At 45.1% G+C, this 19691-nt stretch overlaps 1 protein-coding gene across 7 annotated transcripts in view; it reads left to right on the plus strand.

Annotated features, from left to right (window-relative positions):
• The window catches only part of FGF13 (fibroblast growth factor 13), a 330133-nt gene that overhangs the window by 253340 nt on the left and 57102 nt on the right, over positions 1–19691 (plus strand). Inside the window, exon 1 of one of the 7 annotated variants that reach the window (XM_080366115.1) lies at positions 2014–17773. The exons of 5 other annotated variants lie outside the window; for them this stretch is intronic. In XM_080366115.1, coding sequence (XP_080222241.1) covers positions 17587–17773 — 187 coding nt within the window. In that variant the 5' untranslated portion in view covers positions 2014–17586. Of the gene's footprint in view, positions 1–2013; positions 17774–19691 lie in introns of those variants that run through there. One more of the 7 variants, XM_080366118.1, reaches the window with a different exon arrangement.

Below are 19691 nucleotides of genomic sequence, written 5' to 3' on the forward strand. Positions count from 1 at the left end.
TCAACCCATTATTTTCTTCTGAGTGAAATCATTATTTTATTAGAACCAATTTATTTAATTAACATAAATGAAATGACTTTTAGGAGCACTGATGTGTGTATTGATTTTGGCTGTAAATGCTTGCAGGCTGCTGAGAGAAGAGCTTTTCTTGTGAGCTGTGTTTGCACAAGAGTGTTTGCAAATGGCATGGGCAATGCAGAAACAGAAGAGTCGGAATGGGTTGGACTTGGCAAGAGGCGCTGTCATTTCAAAACCATCTGCTTGTTTCTGAACGCTGCAGCCGCTGTGCTTGGGCTGCCTGCCATTTGGCCAGGCCAGAGCTTTGGATACTCCATGCTTAACTCTGACCTGGACCAGGGGTTTTGGGATTTCCTCAGGTAGGGAGGTAATCACCACCAGACTCAACTCATCTAGGCTACTGGAGCCTCATCTCAGGGGGGTGGAGGTGGAGCCTCTGCTGATCTCCTCATCCCTGACATCTGCCCAATATGTCCTTGCAGTTGTTCCAATCTGCTTTTCAGTGGGGTTTTTCAAAAGTGCTGTAGGGAGTTTGGACATGTGTGTCAGGGGGATGTAATGGGTTTATGCTGCCAATTCTCTTAGGTGTTTCTGCAAACCCCATCACAAACATATGTGCAACATCCAGTGCTCTTCCCTCAACAAGAAAGCTAGTGAAGGGTTAGTCTTAGTTTTGGTCTGTAATGGAAAACAGGGGAAGAAACACTCCTTTGAGCTTTAAGAGTTGGTCTCCAACACCTGGAGTACCAGATAACTAGTAGGATCATGCTGTCACAAGGGCTTGGATTAGACATTTGCTGTGTCACCTTTTCCATGGTTGGCGAGTAAGTAAAAATTGTGTTTGAGTTAGAAGTGTGATGAAGATTTCTTTCCAGGTATCAGAAGGGTGTCATCCCACAGGGCTCATGTAAATACACAGGTGACTATAAGAATACTTGTAGCTCTGGTTTTTTAATGTTTGCTCTCTGTTCTTCAGCATTTGCCCACATTATGCATATATCTTTCCCTGGGGTATGATAAGAGCCAAGCAAGAAGCAGGGGCTTTACACTGAGCTGCTGCACAGTCATCCTGCCAAAAGCTTCTGCAGATACATGGGGCTGCCACCACCTCCCTGCTGTGTGGCTGTGAGGCAGCTGGGGCCAGTAACCTCGTATATATTTGCCTCATTTTCCCCATATATCAGAGACAGAAATGATTCAAGGTAACTATCCTCGAGTGTGTCAGTGCGAAGGTACTGTGCTGTCTTGGGAATGCTTGACAAAGCATCCTGTCTGCTAATTAACAGTAATGCTGCTAGACCCAGGGCAGCCTGAATATTGCTGCACAGTACCACACTGTGTCAAGCAGACTTGGCCTTTAGGCTTCACCAGGGGCCACCTCCTGGTAGTAAATATTTACTGTCCCACTTGCAGCTGCAAAGTGATGTGATGCAGATACCAGATTGCCCTAGCAGGGCAACTGCGGAGTCGTCCTGTCCTTGTGCAACATGCAGGACAACACGAACAAGGGCTATTGATTTCAGAATGACAAAATAGGAGTTACTTTTGATTATACTTTGTTTTGCAAATTTACTGAAATGGTCTGAATAGAATACACAATAAACATTGTATTAGAAATAGAATACAGTAGCTTAAAAAGTTTAGGCTACTACCTATTCTGTCTCCTGCTTTGTTCTCATGGCATAATGGGGGGACATTGCAAGCTATTTGCAGGCGGGTAACAAAGTGACTTTCACACTTCCCTGCTTTCAATCCTGTGTCTGACTGTGAGTCCTGCTTTTGCAGTTGAGCTTCCTTTGGTCTCAGGAACTTGTCCTAAGTGTTATAAATTGTTGGGACTATTTGTGACACTTGGAAGTTTACAGCTGTTTAGTTTAATCTACTGAAAAATCTGAATATAAAACTTGCTCTTTCTGTTCAAAGATTGTTTTAATTGCAGAACACGTTTTAAACATTTCGCATTGTGTGTGGACAGGAACTGCGCAGATGTTTGCAACTGCAGTGCTGCTCATTGCTTTTTGCACGCTTAAAATGAGCACTTAACTCCAGGTGCCTGTTGGAACATGCAGGATCCTTCCATTAAAATGCTGCTTTCTGCTCCTGGGAGTGTACCACCAGGTGGCAGGTGAAGCCAAGGAAAGAAAGTGCTAGTGCTGCGCTGACTTCACACAGCTCCCTTTAGTAAGTGGAAACGGAAACATTCCTTGCATCACAATGTTAAATAGTTGCTCTCTTTAAGGGGTTTGTTCTTTATTTTGGTTGCGTGACTGGGGAGTGCAATCAGATCAAAAAAGGGGGGAAGAATGGAACGGAGTCACAGATTCTCCCATGCATATATATATATATATAAATATATGACATTTTTCCTAATCCAAAATACCTATGAAATAGGATTGAGTCACTTTGTTTTGGGGCTAAAATTTAAACAGCAGAATGACTCTATGACAATATAATGATCACTAATACGAAAACAGTATTTAGCAACAGGCGCTAAAACCCCAGATGGTTGTTTTGTCTGGCTGTGTGGCAGTTCAGAGCACTCTCTTCTTATTCTCCCTTCTCCAAGAAGGCAGGAACCTTCTTATAGTCATCACCTGTATTCCCCTGGAAGGTTTCTGTTGCAGCTGCTGTTCACTGTTGCATGATGTTGCTGCAGGACTGCTGAGACAGCAGTGCAGTGCTTGCTCGTCTATATTGCGCTTTTGAGATTCCTTCGTCGTAACAGCAGCAGCAGAACTGGAGCCTGAGCTGTCAGGCTCTTCCTGCCAGACAAACTAGTTGGGGATTTTGTGGTTGGATTCCAGGAAATAAGTTCAAGCCTGAGTGGCTGTTCTTTTCTAAAGGAGATGAGTTCAACTGCAAAGCAGGATTAATTGAAATAGGAGTGTCTACACTAGCTTCTTTGGATGTGCCTGGGCCCTTATCTCAGCATGCATCACGGCCTAGATGCCAACTAGACAAAGTCTATCTGTTGTCAAGAACATGAGCAGCAGGTAGAGCACCGTGCTGGTAGTGTGGCCTTGTTTTCAGGGAGAAGAGTGCTTGATCCAGTCCTTGCTGCACTATCCCCATGCGAACCAACAAGGTAACATGCAAATCCTACTGGGACCTGCCATGGCATCTGTTCTGGTCAGCTGTAAAGCGAGTAGATGTGGCACATAATACCATGGGTAAACAGATCAGATTGTTCCTTAAAGGGATTTGACTTACTCTTGTCTCTTTTGGAGGGCTAATTTGAGCTTTCCTCTTTGGATAGTTTGAAAGGTAAATGCCCTCTCCAAACCATCTTTTTCTCCTTTCTCTTAGTTGTTTCCTCATGTGCTGGTTTTGGCTGAGGTTCCATCATGCGTGATGGTGACTTGGGAAGACAAAAGGCCATAACTCAGAATGTCCCCCACTTCTTCCTCCTTTCCCCATCTTTGTATGCTGAGCATGTGTCACATGGTGTGGGACATCCCTTGGGTCAGATGGGGTCAGCTGTCCCGGCTGTGTCCCCTCCCAACCCCTTGTGCCCCCCTGCTCACTGGTGGGGTGAGGTGAGGGGCAGAGCAGCCCTTGGCTCTGTGTAAGCGCTGCTCAGCAGTTACAAAAACATCCCTGTATTATCAGTACTGTTTCCAGCAAAATCCAAAACACAGCCCCATACAAGCTACTGTGAAGAAAACTCTACTTCCGCCAAAACCAGCACACTCATCCGTCATAGGCAGTTTTTGTAATGTGGTAATCTCCAGTGAGTACTTTGTGGCAAACAGCAGCTTGATTTTTATTGATTCATAAGGAAAAAGATATTAAAATGGCTGTTTTATTAAAAATTCTACTTTCAGTTCTCTTGCTGCAGGTCCTACACTACGCTATAAAGTTGCTTTTTTAAGCGGACAGCCCATAGAGGTAACTGATACTCCGGTAGAGGTAAGGTGGTCCAAACGCAGGGATCTCAAACGAGCTGTGTTCTTTTGTGCCAGGTGGTTCTAGTCACATGTTGAGGGCACATAACCGACGTAAAGTGAACAAAACAAAGTGAAGGTTAGACACGAGCTGTAATTTCCTTCTATTAATAAAAACAGTAGAGGAAGTTAATATGCAATGAATAAAGGATGATAATGCTTTGATAAGGATTAGCTGGGAAAAGGTTAAGTTTTCAATATACAACTCCAATTTTATTGTAAAACCTTAAGAATGTTTCTGAATCACTTAAACCATTCTTGATGTAGCTGAAGAGGACAGAATACAGACATTTTAATAAGAACCTTGTAAATTTTAGGGAGTTGTCATTACAAAGTTGTGTAGGCTTTGGGGAAAGGAGTTAAATGCACTGGTGCCTGTGGAAAAAGAACTACATTTACAAGCAGATTAACCTTGATTCTAATTGCAAGTAAGCAGTGCCTCTGCTGGCTTTTCACTGCACGTCAATAATTGACATGGGTGACATAAAACCTATCAACTCAAGGTCAGTTGTTTGAAATCAATAGAAATCAGCAGGAGATTAGAAATGGGTTTAAGTGCGTTCTTCCACATGGGTTTTTGAATTCTTTTTGAATGGTGAAAATTGTGCCATTTCCAAGCACAGAGATCTCAGAATCAACTTCATGTTTTTGCCCCACTGCAGTTTTCTTAGTGTGGTACTGTTTGCTTCTGGCAACAATAACTAAAGATGTTTTTAATAGTACAGTGTAATTGGATATCAGCACTATTCACAGCTTGATTATAAGCAACCGTGGCATAATAAACAGTGAATATTCTAAAATTCTGCAATTCACAGCATGATTTGTTTCTGCATACTTGTCGTTATGAATTCCAAGCACATAAGCAGTAATGTGTATTAGTAAACACTAAACGTTATTTTGGGGAAATTGTTTATTATTTGTAAATTGACATGTTTCACCTTTCAGGTCTAGATTTAACACAACATAATTACTAAAACATGTTAAAATGCTTCAGTGACTTCAGTTGCTGGATCTCATTTTAGTACCTAAAGCTCAGCATCTGGAAGATGTTTACTTGTCTATGACTTTGAGGGTCTGATCCTTAGCATATCTCATGCATTTGCAAATGATTGCATTGGAGGAATTAAGAAGCTACTGCTCCTCAGCCAGATTTGGATGATTTTCCTCCTAATAATGCAAACTGATATATGCTCATTGCTGGTCCATTGCACTGCAAAATAAACCAAGCACACCACTTTTAATTGTGTCTTAGAGGGAGTGGTAACTCCTGGTGAAGAGGCAGACCCTTTCCAAATATCTCTTCTCCTCTACTTGTAATTATGTGACTCCACGATGACCACATCACACTAATAGATGGTATTTGACTTTGAAATCTGACTCTGCTTCTAAATTGCCTAATTCTCATTACTTACATGATATGTGAGCATGGGCTTAAATTGCTGTGCTGAGGAAGGATGAGTTAAAGAAGGTCTCAGTCAAGTTCAGCAACAGAAGATTCAAATCCAGCCCTTGATTAACACAACTGAAGTACAACTGTAGTCATGTTTTGGACCACAGTGTCTGCAGTACTGTACATTTTCAAAACCAAATTTCAAGTGTTTTCTTCACTTGTCAAAACTGCATTAGGAGTAGCTGATTTGGTTCATTCCAATTAGAATATCTTCATTATTTTTTCACTAAATCCAAATATCAAACAATGATTTTTTCTGAAATGCAAAGGTAAAGCTTAAGCATTTCAAAAAGTAATTATTTCCAAATAGTTAGCAGATGTAATTCTTCTAAGTGCTTTTTATACTTGTAACATTCACGGTCCATCACGAGTCAGCTTATTTAAAGAAGAACGAATGTATGGTACATATTCTACCTCACGAATGTTGTTGAGCTGTTCATATTCTAAAATGCCTTACAATGAAGGGTATCAACTAAACCAAGCACCAGGCTCCTGTGGCTGGTGTAATGTACTCCAGTATCCTGTTACAGTCATTCTTTGTAATTCTAGGAGGCAGAAAATAAAATTTGACACTCAAAAATAATAAGTTTAAGCAAATCATGTAGGAGAAATGTACATTTATGTCAAAGAAATGGTTAGATGTTGCCAGAACAATACAGCTACATTATGAATCTTTAATGATCTCTGAAAGTCATAATGGTCTGTCACTAATGCCCATTAATGATCTCTCTATACCGCGAGTATGGGCTTGATGTTTCTGGTCCGTACCTTAGAGAATACTTTAAATATGCCTTAAACTTTCTCTGATCTACTCCCTGTGTGTCTGCTCCAAATGTAGACTGCAATTGTCTGGGTAGGAGCAGCTTGTAAAGCAGCATGGCTTTGGGGTTAAGAAAGTCTTATTCAGGTAAGATGTATTTAAGCAATATTTTTACAGTAAAAATTGAGAAGGTATTTCCTGGAAACTAATCCTCTGTAGAGATGATAAACTCTATAAAGAAATTAAAGCTTAATATTTATTACTACTAAGAATATTGGGGTTTGATTTTGTGAATTTTCTTTGGTAATTCTAAATATACACTATTTGAAGGAAAAGGAAGGTATTACTGTTAATTCCTACTGACTAGAACTGTAAATATACTGAATATGCTGCTGAACTGGCAGATTTGTCCTGTTTGAGTATGCATTTCAAATGTTGCACAGGTTGATTTTATGGCCTTTTAAACATCTATGCCATATATTTAGTTAATCTTGTACCCAAGGTTTTTGTCGGGCATAAAGCTTGTTTTAAAGAAAAAAAAAAAAAAAAAAAAGAATAATTCCAGTTCAGTTCTAATTTCCTTTCATGAGAGTACTGTGCCTAACATTAACTGAGGGCGGTGTTGTTGTGGTGTTAATAACTGGAAAACATTTTTAATACAAACACATCAGTATTTATTCTTTTGTAAATGTTTCAGCTAAAGGCTTATGATGGTGTAATTTATTTTTCTTTAATAATGAAAAAAATGTGTTCTCTGTATTTGGTACACGAAACGATCAGATTACTGTTAAGAACCAACGCCCTATGGCTAGAAAAGAAAAACAAATCCAAGGGCTCTTGGAATATGCCCCAATATCAAAAATAATCTGATAGGCAGTGTGTATAGAGAGTTAGATATTAACTGTCTGGGTCATAGATCATTCTTTATTAGAAATAACTCAACATGATTAGTAAACGACTTTTATGATGTTGCACACGGCATCCATGGCGGTTTTTCTCCTCAAAATTAATATATTAATCTAAGTACAGTGAAGTAAGCAGTCTGCAACGGTTTTGGTGTGTTAAAACGCATTTACAAAATACAGTCACTTAATATGTAATTCAGATTATTAACTTCTAACTGCTGTGGTCTTTTGCAAAAGCAGTACGCTTTTATAGCATGAGAGCGGTGCAGATGAAGCTGGTCTGAAACAGCCACAAGGTTTTGCTGTAGGCTGGCTCTTGGGGAGCGCGCTGCCTAGCCACCGTGTGCCGGAGGGACGCTGGGGCCGGCAACGGACCCTGGTGCTGGCTGTAACCGCGGCAGGGCCGGGCAGCGCCGCGGGGAGCCGGGGGCGGCGCGGCGGGATCAGCACCGCGGACAGCGGCCGCGCCCGGCTTGGGGCGGGGGCAGCGGCACCACCGCGGGGCGCCCCCTGCCCGCCCGCGCCCCGGGCCCGCCTGGGCTGTCACTGCACCCCACCTGGGCTGTCACTGCACCCCGCCTGGGCTGTCACTGCACCCCGAGGCACCGCGGGCGTTTGTTGTAAGGAACATCCCCAGTGAGCGACACAGAACTGCGGAAGAGAGCGAGTGACCTTGCTGGGGCGGTTACAAGAACCAGCTCTAGGTGTCCCTCTTGTTTCTGCTTTTAGCAGCCAGTGTGTGCGTTGGGGTTTAGACTGAAAGCACTGGAAACCTGTCCCGTTTGTTGGTTTGTAACTGTTTACAAATTGATGCTCTACAGCTTCCTGTACAAGAAACTCTATATTTTGCTGAAAGCCTCCTGGAAAGACTTTACAGCAGGACTATTTAAGTAGGCTAAAATTTATGACATTAATGGTCTAAAAATACAGCCAGTGAGTGAGATGCTGCATATATTAGAAAGCTGGAAAAAACAGAAAGCTATGAGGGAGATGGAAGTTTCTCCCAGCATTAACTGCTCTACTCTGATTCCCTGGTGTTTGTGCATCTCAGCATTGTTGGAGCATCTTGGGTTTACTCATACTTGCAAGTCAGGAAGAAGAAAGGCAGGAAAAAATGCATGTATTTAAGTGTCCATATTATGCATATAGGACCCATATTTGGAGAGGTTTGAGATGCCCAATCCCAGTTACAGTCCAGAGGAAAAGCAGATACCAGCAACTTCTGGGAGTTGTATCTCTTCTATCTCTTGCTGCAGTCATATGAGGGGAGCTGCCTGGGAGTCCCTGCAGGCCTTGCAGAATGCTGAAGAAATTCATGAATTCTGTGTGGCTACATGTTTTACCTGTGCAGCTGTACACATAGGCACCTTTTCACGATTAGAGTCTTTAACCTCTCATAACTGCCCCATACAGGAGACAAGAAAAGGCAAGGAGGTCCTTCTTAAGTACAGTTATCTGAAATGGACTGAGTGGAACTGGTCAAATGATAACATTGAAAGATCAGCCAACTTCTTACAATGCAGCTGGCTTAGTTCTGTGCCTTAGAATTTAATTCTGCTCTTTGTCCTTTATTTCCCAGCAGAAGCTCCCAGGCCTTGGAGTGTTGTGTTATAGATGAAGCTAAACTAAGACTAAGCGTATTTGTGTGTAAACAAGATTAATTTGACCTCAACTGAAGGATAAGGACATCGAGATACTGATGGATTTTGTGGCTACTGCTCATTAGAATCATGTTGTAATTTTTAATGAAACAGGGAAAGAAGATCCTGGCAGGAAGAGGTGGAAAATGAGAATGATAAACAAAGGGAAGAGGGTTGAAGGGAGAGGACAGAAATCCTGATGATATATCATCATCTGCTAAATATGGTGTCACTCTGCTGTGAATTTAGCTCAGCATGATTTAGCAGTATGACTGGGGAGCTGCAAAGGCTATACGTATGGACTAGGAATTTAATTAAAATCGTGGTATTATATTTGTGTCTACTTCTGCACCTTAATCTACTAGTTCTGGGGTGGCTTTAGGTAGAAATGCAACTGCAAGTTGGACAGTTATCCAGTCTCTGTACAAGCGAATGTGTCCCTATTGTAGTTCAGCTGGACTTAAGCGAGGAGTAATAGTGCACAGCTGGAGCAGCTTCATGTCTGTTTCTCTGATTTCTGAGCATTGTTTCTCTGCATAGCAACAAAACCTTTCTGTGCTTTCTGATGAGGTCTGAGTCCCCAGAAATGTGCCCAGCCGCCTAATGCGAATATTGGGAGCAGCAGCAGCTGTTCTGCTATTAGCCTCCTTCTCTGAATTTCCTCTAATTTGCTTATGTAGAATTTACATACAAAATTTTTCTAGTCTCCAAACCTATTTAAATCAAATACAGTAAATGCTGGCTTGTGGATCTCATTCCTGTTTTGCTAGCCAATGTTATTTGTGAGTATTGCCTGCAAAAAGAGTGCATCTAATTTATGCTAATGAATACCCCTCTGTTTATTTATGATACGTTGTGTTTTTCACCTCAAAACCCCTGTGTGATTTATAGATGTCACCTTTGCTCCGCTCTTGCCCACAGCAGCTCCTGCTCAGCCTGGAGTTGCCACGAGGCTAATTGCTGGGAGGTGTGTGTGTGTGTGGGAAGTGCGACTCTGTGACTACTTGGGCTGGGTTTATATTCACATGTTTTACTGAGCACTGCCAGAAGCAAGCGGCTGAGCTACATGGACCTTCATTAAGTGATTACTTAGTTTTGGTGGTGGTAAATATTATTTAGTATGAAGATGCATTAGATAGATTACAGTCTGAGTCACCCCACAACGGTAGTTCAGTAGCACAGAGGTAGTGTATTCCTTTATGCAGCTGTGAAAATAATTGTGGTTTTTTGGATGGCAGTGAATTGTCACCTGGAGGTGCCTTGTCTCTCTTTTTGGTTGTACAGCCCAGATATTCGGTCAGATGAACTCATATAAACCTCTACATCACTGAACTTAGGTCAGATATGTCTTCTTACATCACTGTTAATACCATGGTTATTACATGGTGAACTGAGACACAATGCAGAAGTTCAGATCATGGTTTTCTTCCTAATCCTCAAGAATATACCTTCCTTCTGGTTAATGAAACTGAGACCAACATTTTTGCTCAGGTAAACTGGTTCCAGTTCCATGACCGTGAGTGAAGCAAGGCCTTACTTGCACATTTGTAGAAGCATGGACCCAGTGCAGGGTCTAACTGCAGCTCCTGGAGAGCTGTCTCCATCCAAGATATGGCACTTTTTGCCCAAAGTCCCTTTCATTAGTGACCAACTCTGTTCACATTCTTATTTGTCTGTGTGAACTTGGTGCCATGAGCTTGGCGGTCAGGTAGAAGTCACACTGTTGCCAGGCTCTTCTGATCCCAGCCCAGGTAATTTGGTCTCATTGTTAGAAAGCAGATATATCTTACGTCATTAGCACAGCAACAGGAAGCAGCAAGCTTAGTATCCAACACAGGATTGCAGTGAATTGGGCTCTGTAGGTGTGTGAATGTCAAGCAGTGGGGCAGAAGTTAGCTTCTGAGCAAGGCGAGGACCATGGCTATGAGAAACTGGTAGAAATGCTTGGATGCAGGTGGGAGGGGTTGAACTTTCAGAGGCTCCAACTCACTGGAGAGCCAGTGAGTCTGGTTTTGTCAAGCTCTTGGCAAAGGATGAACCATCAGATCTATGAAAAGGTGGAAAAAGATCCATTTGAGTAATATGACAATCTCTAGGCAACTTGCTGTGGGTCTGTGAAGGACTATTTACAGTGTTTTGTCATGTGTAAAGTGGCCTTATGTTAAGTTTGACAATGGCATATAGCCCACACTTCTCCTGTGTCCCATGCTGAGATGTAAATATTTCAGGGATGATATGCTGTCATTTACATTGATGTTTCCAAGAGTCGTCATGCTGAGAGGTGAATGAACAGATACTTCTGTGCATACTGATGTGGGAGGATTTTTTGCTATGGCGTTGCAGTGGGCAGAAGGAAGTCGGTCGGTCACTGCTGCAAGTTCCTGGCTCAGGTTGGGCTCCCTGAGACACCGGAATAACGTGTTCCCAATTTGGGAGCCCACAGAGCTGTGGGAGCTGATCTCTTCTGTTTGTTCCGTGACCTTTCCCAGCTGATTGGCACTGATCTTTTATGCACCGGATAGACGCTCTTTTGTGGTTGACATTTTGGGATGACTGAATATGGATTAACCTCGGCAAAAATATTTCCATTTTTCTACCTTCAAACAACGCCCTCCTTTTCCAAAAATGCCTGCACCGCCAGGTCAGATCAAATCCAGTTTTGACTGAGACAGTTCTGTAAAGGAATTGGAAATCACAGCTGGAAAGGGGCAGTACTGGGAATTCTCTCGGTATTTTCTCTGAGAATCTGGGAGGAAACTGGTGTTCTTGATGTAAGATGTCGTGGCCATCCTCAGCATTTGGCAGGGCATGTCAGTCATGAAGAAGACGCCAAAATTCTTGTCAAAGTCAGTGAACCTTGTCCTAGCGAACTTGTACAGGTCTGTTAAGAGAACAGGATTAGGATATGAGAACCTTTTGTAAGGCATCAGGAGCATAATTATTTTTTAAATATCTTAGTAGTCTTAGTGAGATGACTCATACGTTAAAGACAGGGATGTGTTTCTCTGCTTTGCTGGGTGAGGGCCAGTTTCGGCACATCCAGTCCTGTACACCAGTTGTACTGGTCTTCTGGTGTTGGGATACATGGTTCTGTACTCTGTGAAGACAAAAATCAACCAGCTGCCTAATCCCCTCAACAAGAAGTGAGATCTTAGACAAAGCGAGTCCAGGTGACACGTCTACACTGGTGTCACAGGAATTTATTTTGCCTTTCTTTCCTCTTACTGAGCAGGGCTGCACAGTGCACTGCTGCAAAGAACCATGGCACCGACACACCCAGGAACATCCATGTCGCTACTTACAAGTGCCCTGAGGCTCTCGACACAAAACTACGTCTGTTTACAGCAGTACAGCTTGTGTAAAGGTCTGCAGCTGCTTATTGAAGCTGATCTTTACTAATAAGGTTAATTTTAAGGTAGCCCAGTCGGTCTGTTGACTGAAATATCCTCAAATTTCAGCTTTCGGTCTGGAGCTGCCTGAAGGCTCAGCTCTTGCACTGAGCAATTTCTCCAAATTGCAGTGAGAAATATACCTCTAGCTGACTCTTCCTTTGGCTGCTATCTAGGGTAAAACTAGGCTTTCAGGGGCAGTGAAGTGGGCAGTGAACTGTGCCCATCCCCGCAGCAGAGAGCACCCAGACACTCGCCATTCTGCAGCGCTTGTGTCCAGCCGCGGAGCTGGCTGCAGAGGAAAGGCTGAGTCATTTCCACGGGATGTTTCACGGAGGAGCTAAGTGATGCGGGGCTTGGGTCTGAACAGCTCAGTTTCCTGGTGAATAGTAATTCTGTTTACTTAGAAGAGGAAAAAAAATCACTGGGGGCCTCAGAGCTGCTGTGTCATACCTGACTGGATGAAGTCTTGTTTATCTCAACCTGAAAAGAGAGAGAAGCGATTCTGGTGGCACTTTTCAGAAAACAATTCTCTGCTTTTGAGGAGTATAGGCAGTGCAAATAGTCCGTAGATTTGAGTCCTGAAGCTTTTTTTTTTCTGCCCGTTCTGTAACAGCAGTAGCATGTTACCCCAGCAAGAATAAAAGAGCCTTGGGAGGGACTCCCATGGCAGCTGAAATTCTTCTGTCACACCAAAACCGCTTTAGGCCTGTAAATGTGGAGGGGTGGTTTGGGGGTTTATGCTGGGCTGAGTGATTCTGGAGCTGCCTTGTGATTTTTCTTCTGGTCTTGATTTTTATGCAGCATTTGTTTTGCCCAGCAAAAAGGACCTCCTATAAATCTTTTGGTTTATGGAGGAAGAGGAAGTAACTGAACATGCTGTTTAGTCTGAGGATGGGATATTTTGACCCGAGGTGCTGGCGGTAAGTTTCTGCTTTATGGCAGCGTGTCATGAGAATCATTAATACTTCTACAGGGCACGGAGGAGCTTGGGTCCCTCGGCGAGTGGCACGTTGGGCTCATGTGCCAGTCACCAGTGCACTTGAACAGGCAGCCAGAAAGTGCCGTCTCTCCTCCACCCGTTCCCTTCGCTGACAGCAGTGCCGCACCGAGACGCCGCTCTGTGCTGGATCACATCTGTTGGGTTCGTGCGCCGAAATAGCATAGGTGATCAGCGGGGGGGGGAGGAGTTCCTCTGCTCGCAGCCTGCCGCTGGCACCGGGCGCGCTGCAAAGCCATGGCAGCTTGTCAAAAGTTGCAGCTTGTTTCCTGACGGTGAGGTCTGCAGCTGGCCTGGGATTTTTCATCTGGTCTGAATTTTTGTGCAGTGTCTGTTTTGCTCAGCAGCTACCTGTTTATATAGGACCTCCTATAAAACTTTTATGCTTGGGATAGAATCAAACTATTGAAACAGTGGTGGTATGGGACCTGCCGCAGTGCAGATGGTTCAGGGAGGATGGAGCAAAACCCAGAAGCTTTGCACTTTCCTCTGAGTTGGTGAAATAGCCACCGCCACTTGCAGTTTGGGCCGCTTGCAAGTTTTGGGCTTGCAGTTGATGCCTTTTCTTGCAGGAGCCAGGCAGTGAGGGCAGACACTTAGTGTTGGTTGAAAACCATGTCCTGCATTAGCCAAAGAGCCAGTCCTGGTTTGGGAGGCATGATACCAAACTGCAGGCTCTACTTTTGCCTAATCCAGACAACTTCTGGAGGTTCAAGTACATTTTAATGATCAGAATCATGGAAATAATCATAAAAAATCAGCATAAACTCAAGAGATGACTGAAAGGAAAACTATAAATCAGAAGTGGGTGACATCTTTGTCCGCTTCAAAAGAGTAGAACTGCTGCTGGGTCACCTTCCAGCTCCAGGTAGATCACGGTGCTGTCTCTGACAGTAATTGTACATATCTGCCCTATGCTGATGCTTAATTCTTGATTTAAATGGCTCTGGCAATCTACTCTTCAAGCTTTAAATGTGCTCTGTTGCAATAATCACACACAAAGAAAGAGGGCATGTGTTCAAGGAGTTTCTGCTTGTCTTCTACATTCAAAAAGTCACTTGGAATGTTATTTTATTTTATTTTACCTTTCTAGCCTGGTAGGGAGTGAACAGCTCTTGCTGCTCAAAGAAAATAAAGCTGTTCCTTGAGATTTTTATATCTGTAACACTGAAGTAGTCCAAAGACTGGTCCTGTACCAAAGATGTTTTCCCAAGATCTTCATTTTCATATGCCATTTATAGTAAACGAAGACATGTTTGTGGGAGTACCGATAGATGGAGAGGTTGATCATGCAAAAAAAACTGGAGGACTGCTTTTTGAAACTTAAATCTGATTATGCATATATGCTATTTTTATTCCCTCTTTAGTTATCTGTCAAGGAACATTTGTGCAAATGAATTTTCATTATGGATTTTAAGCATGCAGGCTGGAATGCTGGCAGAAAGATATCCTAAATACCAGTTTTATATACTGCTTTTCCTCAGGATTTTCAAGGTTAGCCAAATTCTGAGTTCTGGGTAGTCATTGTGAAAATGAAATGTCATCTGGCCTACAGGACAGATCACAATGAGGGAGCTTCACTTTGATCTGAAGATCAAATGCTGCTTTCCAAACTGGGAATATTTATAAAGTAATGGGTGAGTCTCAGGAAAAACAAGTCTCGCTCATGACTGTATTGGAAGTGAAAAGTTGGCAAAAATCATAGTACGTTACCGGTGAGTTGAGTAGGAAGAGTTATTACTAATAATATCCAACTGGCTGTCTCTTGGGTTGGATTTCACATGTCTTATGTGGACTGGCAGATGAGGGTAGTGGTGGAACTTGTGAATTACAGTTATTTTTACCCTACTGTTTAACCCAAATAAGAAATTAGGAGTGTTTATTTTACATTTATATGTGGATGCCATGAAGTGCCTTGTAAACAAAGGTGAGTGTGTGTACATGCCTACATGTATACATATACTTCTTGCAGAAAAGGGGTGTTATGGGTGAGTATGTGGGGCTGCCGAGTTCAATATAGCGCGTCGGCTGGCGAGGTCTCAGGCTGTGATGGCACACACTGTCCTTTCAGTCAGACATCATCATCGTAAAATTTGTGCATGATGGGCATTGCTGTTATTAAGGCCTGGCCAGCAACATGTATTGGGACAGGAGTTCCCAGTTGGAGGAAACAGATCTGGACCCTGTTGCGAGCTCTTTCTAGTCCAGGGAGGGACTGTAATGTTTGCAGAGGTACAGCGAGCTGCTTTTCAACTGGGCTTTTTGAAGTGAAGGTACTGGGCAGCGTGGTTACCGCTGCACTTCCCTGGGAGCACAGTGTGCAGCCCGAGGGAGGGAAGGGAGGGTCGTGTGGAGGAGAGGGAGAAGGGGCAGGTATCCTGAGAAGCCTGGCTGAGTCTGAAAGCACATCAGCAATCTGGTGCTGTCACACCAACCCACCTGCATGGGTTCTGTCTCAATAGACCCAGAGGAGCCCTGGGGCTGGCCCAGGGCACACAGGACGCAAGTCCCAGGCTTGGATGACCGAAGCCTGTTGCCATCACAGTCCCCACTAAGCTCAGCTCCTGCAAGGAACCAGCCCACAGCCTCCCCCCTCCAGCACAGGGGACTACCCACCCTGCCTCAGTGCCAGCAAGTGACTGCGAATCCCCTCTGCCTCGGGGATAAATTCTTTCAATAGCTGTTTGCCTTCAGGGCTGCAAATCTCTGTTTTGTTTCTAGCCTGAATTGGCTTTATTTTAGGCTCCAGCTGTTGAAAGCATTTGGAAGAGCAGGGGGTGGGTTGCAAAGGGATCCCCAGGATCTCCTGCTTCCTATGTCCTGGGGCATGGATGTGTGCAGGGCATCAACCACAGCGCAGTGCCAGGCTCTGACACCAGCCTGTGCTCCTCGGCATCATGGTACTGCTGCTTCTCCTTGCCCTGGTGCCACCGCACCCTGGCCCCAACTTAGCCAGGGGTGAATAAACCCAGCTGGCATGAGAGCCTGGCCTTTGGGGACACAGAGGCACTGGGGAGGGGGAGTCAAAGAGAAGAGGGAGAACATGGCAATGACAAGGAAATCGTGGTCTCTGAGGATTTTCTGGGCTCAGCTAGAAAACGGGAGCCGAGAGCAGGTGGGGGGGAAGGAAAAGCAAGAGAGGCAAAAAGCCTCCAATAAATCAGTGAGGCAGAAAGGGGGCCATTCTGTGCGGGTGGGGACAGGCAGGGGGGGAGCTGTGGCTGGAGCCCCCCACCTGCCTCCCCGAACCACCTTCCCGCTGCCAGCCAGCCAGGTGTCCTCACTCCGCTGCCAAAACCCTGGTGCCAGCTATTTGCTCATCGCAGTCACGTTTGTTTGGGTGTCTGCACCTCCCCGGGAGGCGGCTCTGTCAAAAGCAGGTACCCACTGCCCGTGGGGCCGGCAAGGGTGGGCAGCGGGGCTGCACTGGCTCCCGCTGCCCACCTTGAGCCCCTGCCTGCCCCTGCCTGCACCCCGGGGGCCCCTCCGCAACTCCACGCACAAAGAGCCACCGGGCAGGTCTCCCGCTCGCTGCCTTGCCTGGGAGAGGAGGAGGAGGAGGAGGGTGATAAGGGGCTTGCTGCGTCGCCTCATTTCTGTACCAGCGCACAGCTCGTGGGGTGTGTGCGAGTGCGTGCATCCGCTGCCTGAGCGCTGCTGCTGCTGCAGTCTCGGCGCTGAGCTGCTGGCGACCAGGCTCAGGGGAGCTCCGGCTGTTTACTGTCTGCTGAGAAGTGTTGCAACGCTAAAGCAAACGTGTCCGTGGAGAGGAGGCTGTGCTGTCAGCCGCACCTGTGAGGAGCCGAGGGGAAGAGGCTTCCCAAAGCATTCAGCAGCAGGCAGCCAAGGCTCCAGGCATCAGCACCTCCTCCCAGTGTCTCCATCACCACTTGCTTCGGATCTCTTCTTAAGGGAGAAGAGGAAAAAAGGATCCAGAAAACCCTTGCAACTGGACAGCCCCTGCTGGAGCCTTAACAGGTGTTTGCTGGGATTTGAATGGGGGGGGGACGGGTGGGGAGAAAAGTTAACCGGAGAAACTGGAGCTAGGAGAGATGCAATGATCTTGCGCAAACTGGCTGTGCCATGTCTGCATGTGAATAGTGCATCTGGAGAAGCTTGGAAGGATTTCTTGAAAGTGATCTGCTTGATCTCTGTAGAAACACTCACCTCTGCCTGCAAACTTTCCCCTGCCAGAAGTTGGGAGGAATAAAAAACCATCAGAAAATCAAAAGGGGAAGATCTCAGCAGACAAAAACGCTTGAGCTAAACTGTTGCATCCCCACCCAGGGCTCTGGTGCGAGCATCCCGCCGGTGTCTCCTGGGCTTCCAAGCTGACTGGCGGTGGGTGGTGTTGGCCAAGGTGCCCGGCAGTGTCCCCAGCATTGGGGACCGGCCGAGCAGCATGCTGGCTGCGGCACCCGCAGCCGGCGAGCAAACCCCGTGTGCCTGACCCGCCGGTGGTGCCGGGGCGGTGGCGGCCATGGCTGCAGCCATCGCCAGCTCCCTGATCCGCCAGAAGAGACAAGCCAGGGAGCGGGAGAAGTCCAATGCCTGTAAGTGTGTCAACAGCCCCAGCAAGAGCAAGGGAAGCTGCGACAAGAACAAGTTGAATGTGTTTTCCAGGGTCAAGCTCTTTGGCTCCAAGAAAAGGCGAAGGCGGCGACCAGGTTGGCAAGGGTTGTATCTCGGGGCTGGGGGTTGGTTTGTTTAATTTAACACAAACTGGGATGTGCATCAGGCATGGGGAAAGGGGAACTGGTGTCTCAGGGCTGGTAAAATGAACGTGTGGATACAGCCAGTCCTGGCTTGTATGGTCTGATGGGCATGGGTACCCCGTGCCAGTCCTCTCCCCTTTCATGTTCATCTGGTTTGTTTGGATAAAACACACCATTGTGATCTGCCTCAGTTGCACACCTGTGTGCCAGTAATTCAGTGGCCTCTCTCTCTGTTACACATACACAAACACATGGGGTTTATTTGAGGGGGAGATGTCAGCAGCGGAAGTTCCCGCACATGCACCTCCTTCAGTTGTATGTTAACTTTTTGGTCTAGAGATCTGTTTCTGTCTTCCTGCTTTGCAGAATGCCTGTGCTGTGCTTTATTTGCTGACTGCAGACGAGGATTTTTGCTTTCACCGGCACCTTCCAGAGTTTTGCTTCAGCACCCTGTTCCTTTCTAGGAACCTCGTACATGCAGCTGCCCTGCAGACGCGATGCTGTGTCAGAGGCGCAAAAGATCAGGCATGAAGACTCAGTCCCTGATCTAAGTGGTTTTTTTTTTACATGGGAGGAGCAAAACTCTGGCAATGTTGCTGTCGCTTTGCTGTGCTGAAACATTGATGCCGTTAGCTACTTAACCTGTCTGCTTTTCTCAGCAGCCACAGAAGAGGTGCCTCACTCGCAGTTTGCAAACAGCTTTGGGATATATTCTGGCTAAAAGGCCAAAGTGGGGGTTGGATTAATTTCTTACCAGAAAAGTTGGTAGATAAGAATCATGCATCTGTCAGTACCCTTATTAGAGGTCGCTAATAGGAACTAATACAGTTACGCAAACTATTGTAAGCTTTTGCCTTCAGCTCCTACTAAAATGAAGTACAGTAGCAGAGCTCCCTGATGTCTTTGATTACAAACACAAGGAGTCTTAACCAGGCATTGGCTCTTGGAAATGGCACATTATATCTTCACAGTATGTTTATCTCTGAATTAAGTAAGGCGTTGTGGAGCGAGCTGTGGAGATGCATCACCTCCTGACAAGCATAATTGTGCGAAATGACTACAATGCAGATGTCATTGGGATTCAGTGGAAGTAGACCTTTTTAGCATTTACTCCTGGTGCATTACCTAGATACCTTAAATTATACAGGCTTGACAGCAGATCCTGTTGCTGTACACTTTTTGGTCTAGAATGATCAGAAACTGTGAGATGTCTTGCTATCTAACTGTGAATCTGAGGACGGTTATGAGGAAAAGAAATCTACCCAAACTATGCGTTGTTTTGATCTTTCTTCTTCTAGCTGATGAGGTAATTACCTCAACCCTTCTGGTAATATTTATTCTGCAGTTCCACACATTGCTGGATTTCAGGGTTCCCCCCTCCATTTTCCATATGTTCATTGAGTAGTTTATCATTTTGGCTGCTCTGTAGTCTTTGGAGCAGCAAGGAATGGGGGTTTGTTTATTAGAGCTGCAGCAGTTCCTGTGCTAAACATTTGCTGCTATATATTTAGGCTCTCAACTGTCTCTGTGGCTCTTATTACTGCTATCGTAGTAGTCCTGGTTTTCCTCTCCATTTAAGAACTCACACCTTTTTTAAAAGGCAGAATATGCTCTTTGCCAGCTCATTTCTAATCTTAAACGAGATAGGGCTGAGCTCCTGAGGCCAAGCAGCACACTGTTGGAATTTGTATTCACTGGAAGTAGCTTTTTACTTTGCTACCTACATTGCAATCAAAAGTGGCATTTAATCATTTTGGCAATTGATTTTATAGACATAAATTCGATCTCGGTCTGAGTGGAAAGTGTTACAAAGCTGGTTGCCCTGCTTTTGTTTTGGGTCTTTTTCATACCTCAGCCTTGAGAAGAAACC

This window comes from Falco punctatus (genome assembly GCF_963210335.1).
Source record: "Falco punctatus genome assembly, chromosome: 15".
NCBI classification, from domain to species: domain Eukaryota; kingdom Metazoa; phylum Chordata; class Aves; order Falconiformes; family Falconidae; genus Falco; species Falco punctatus.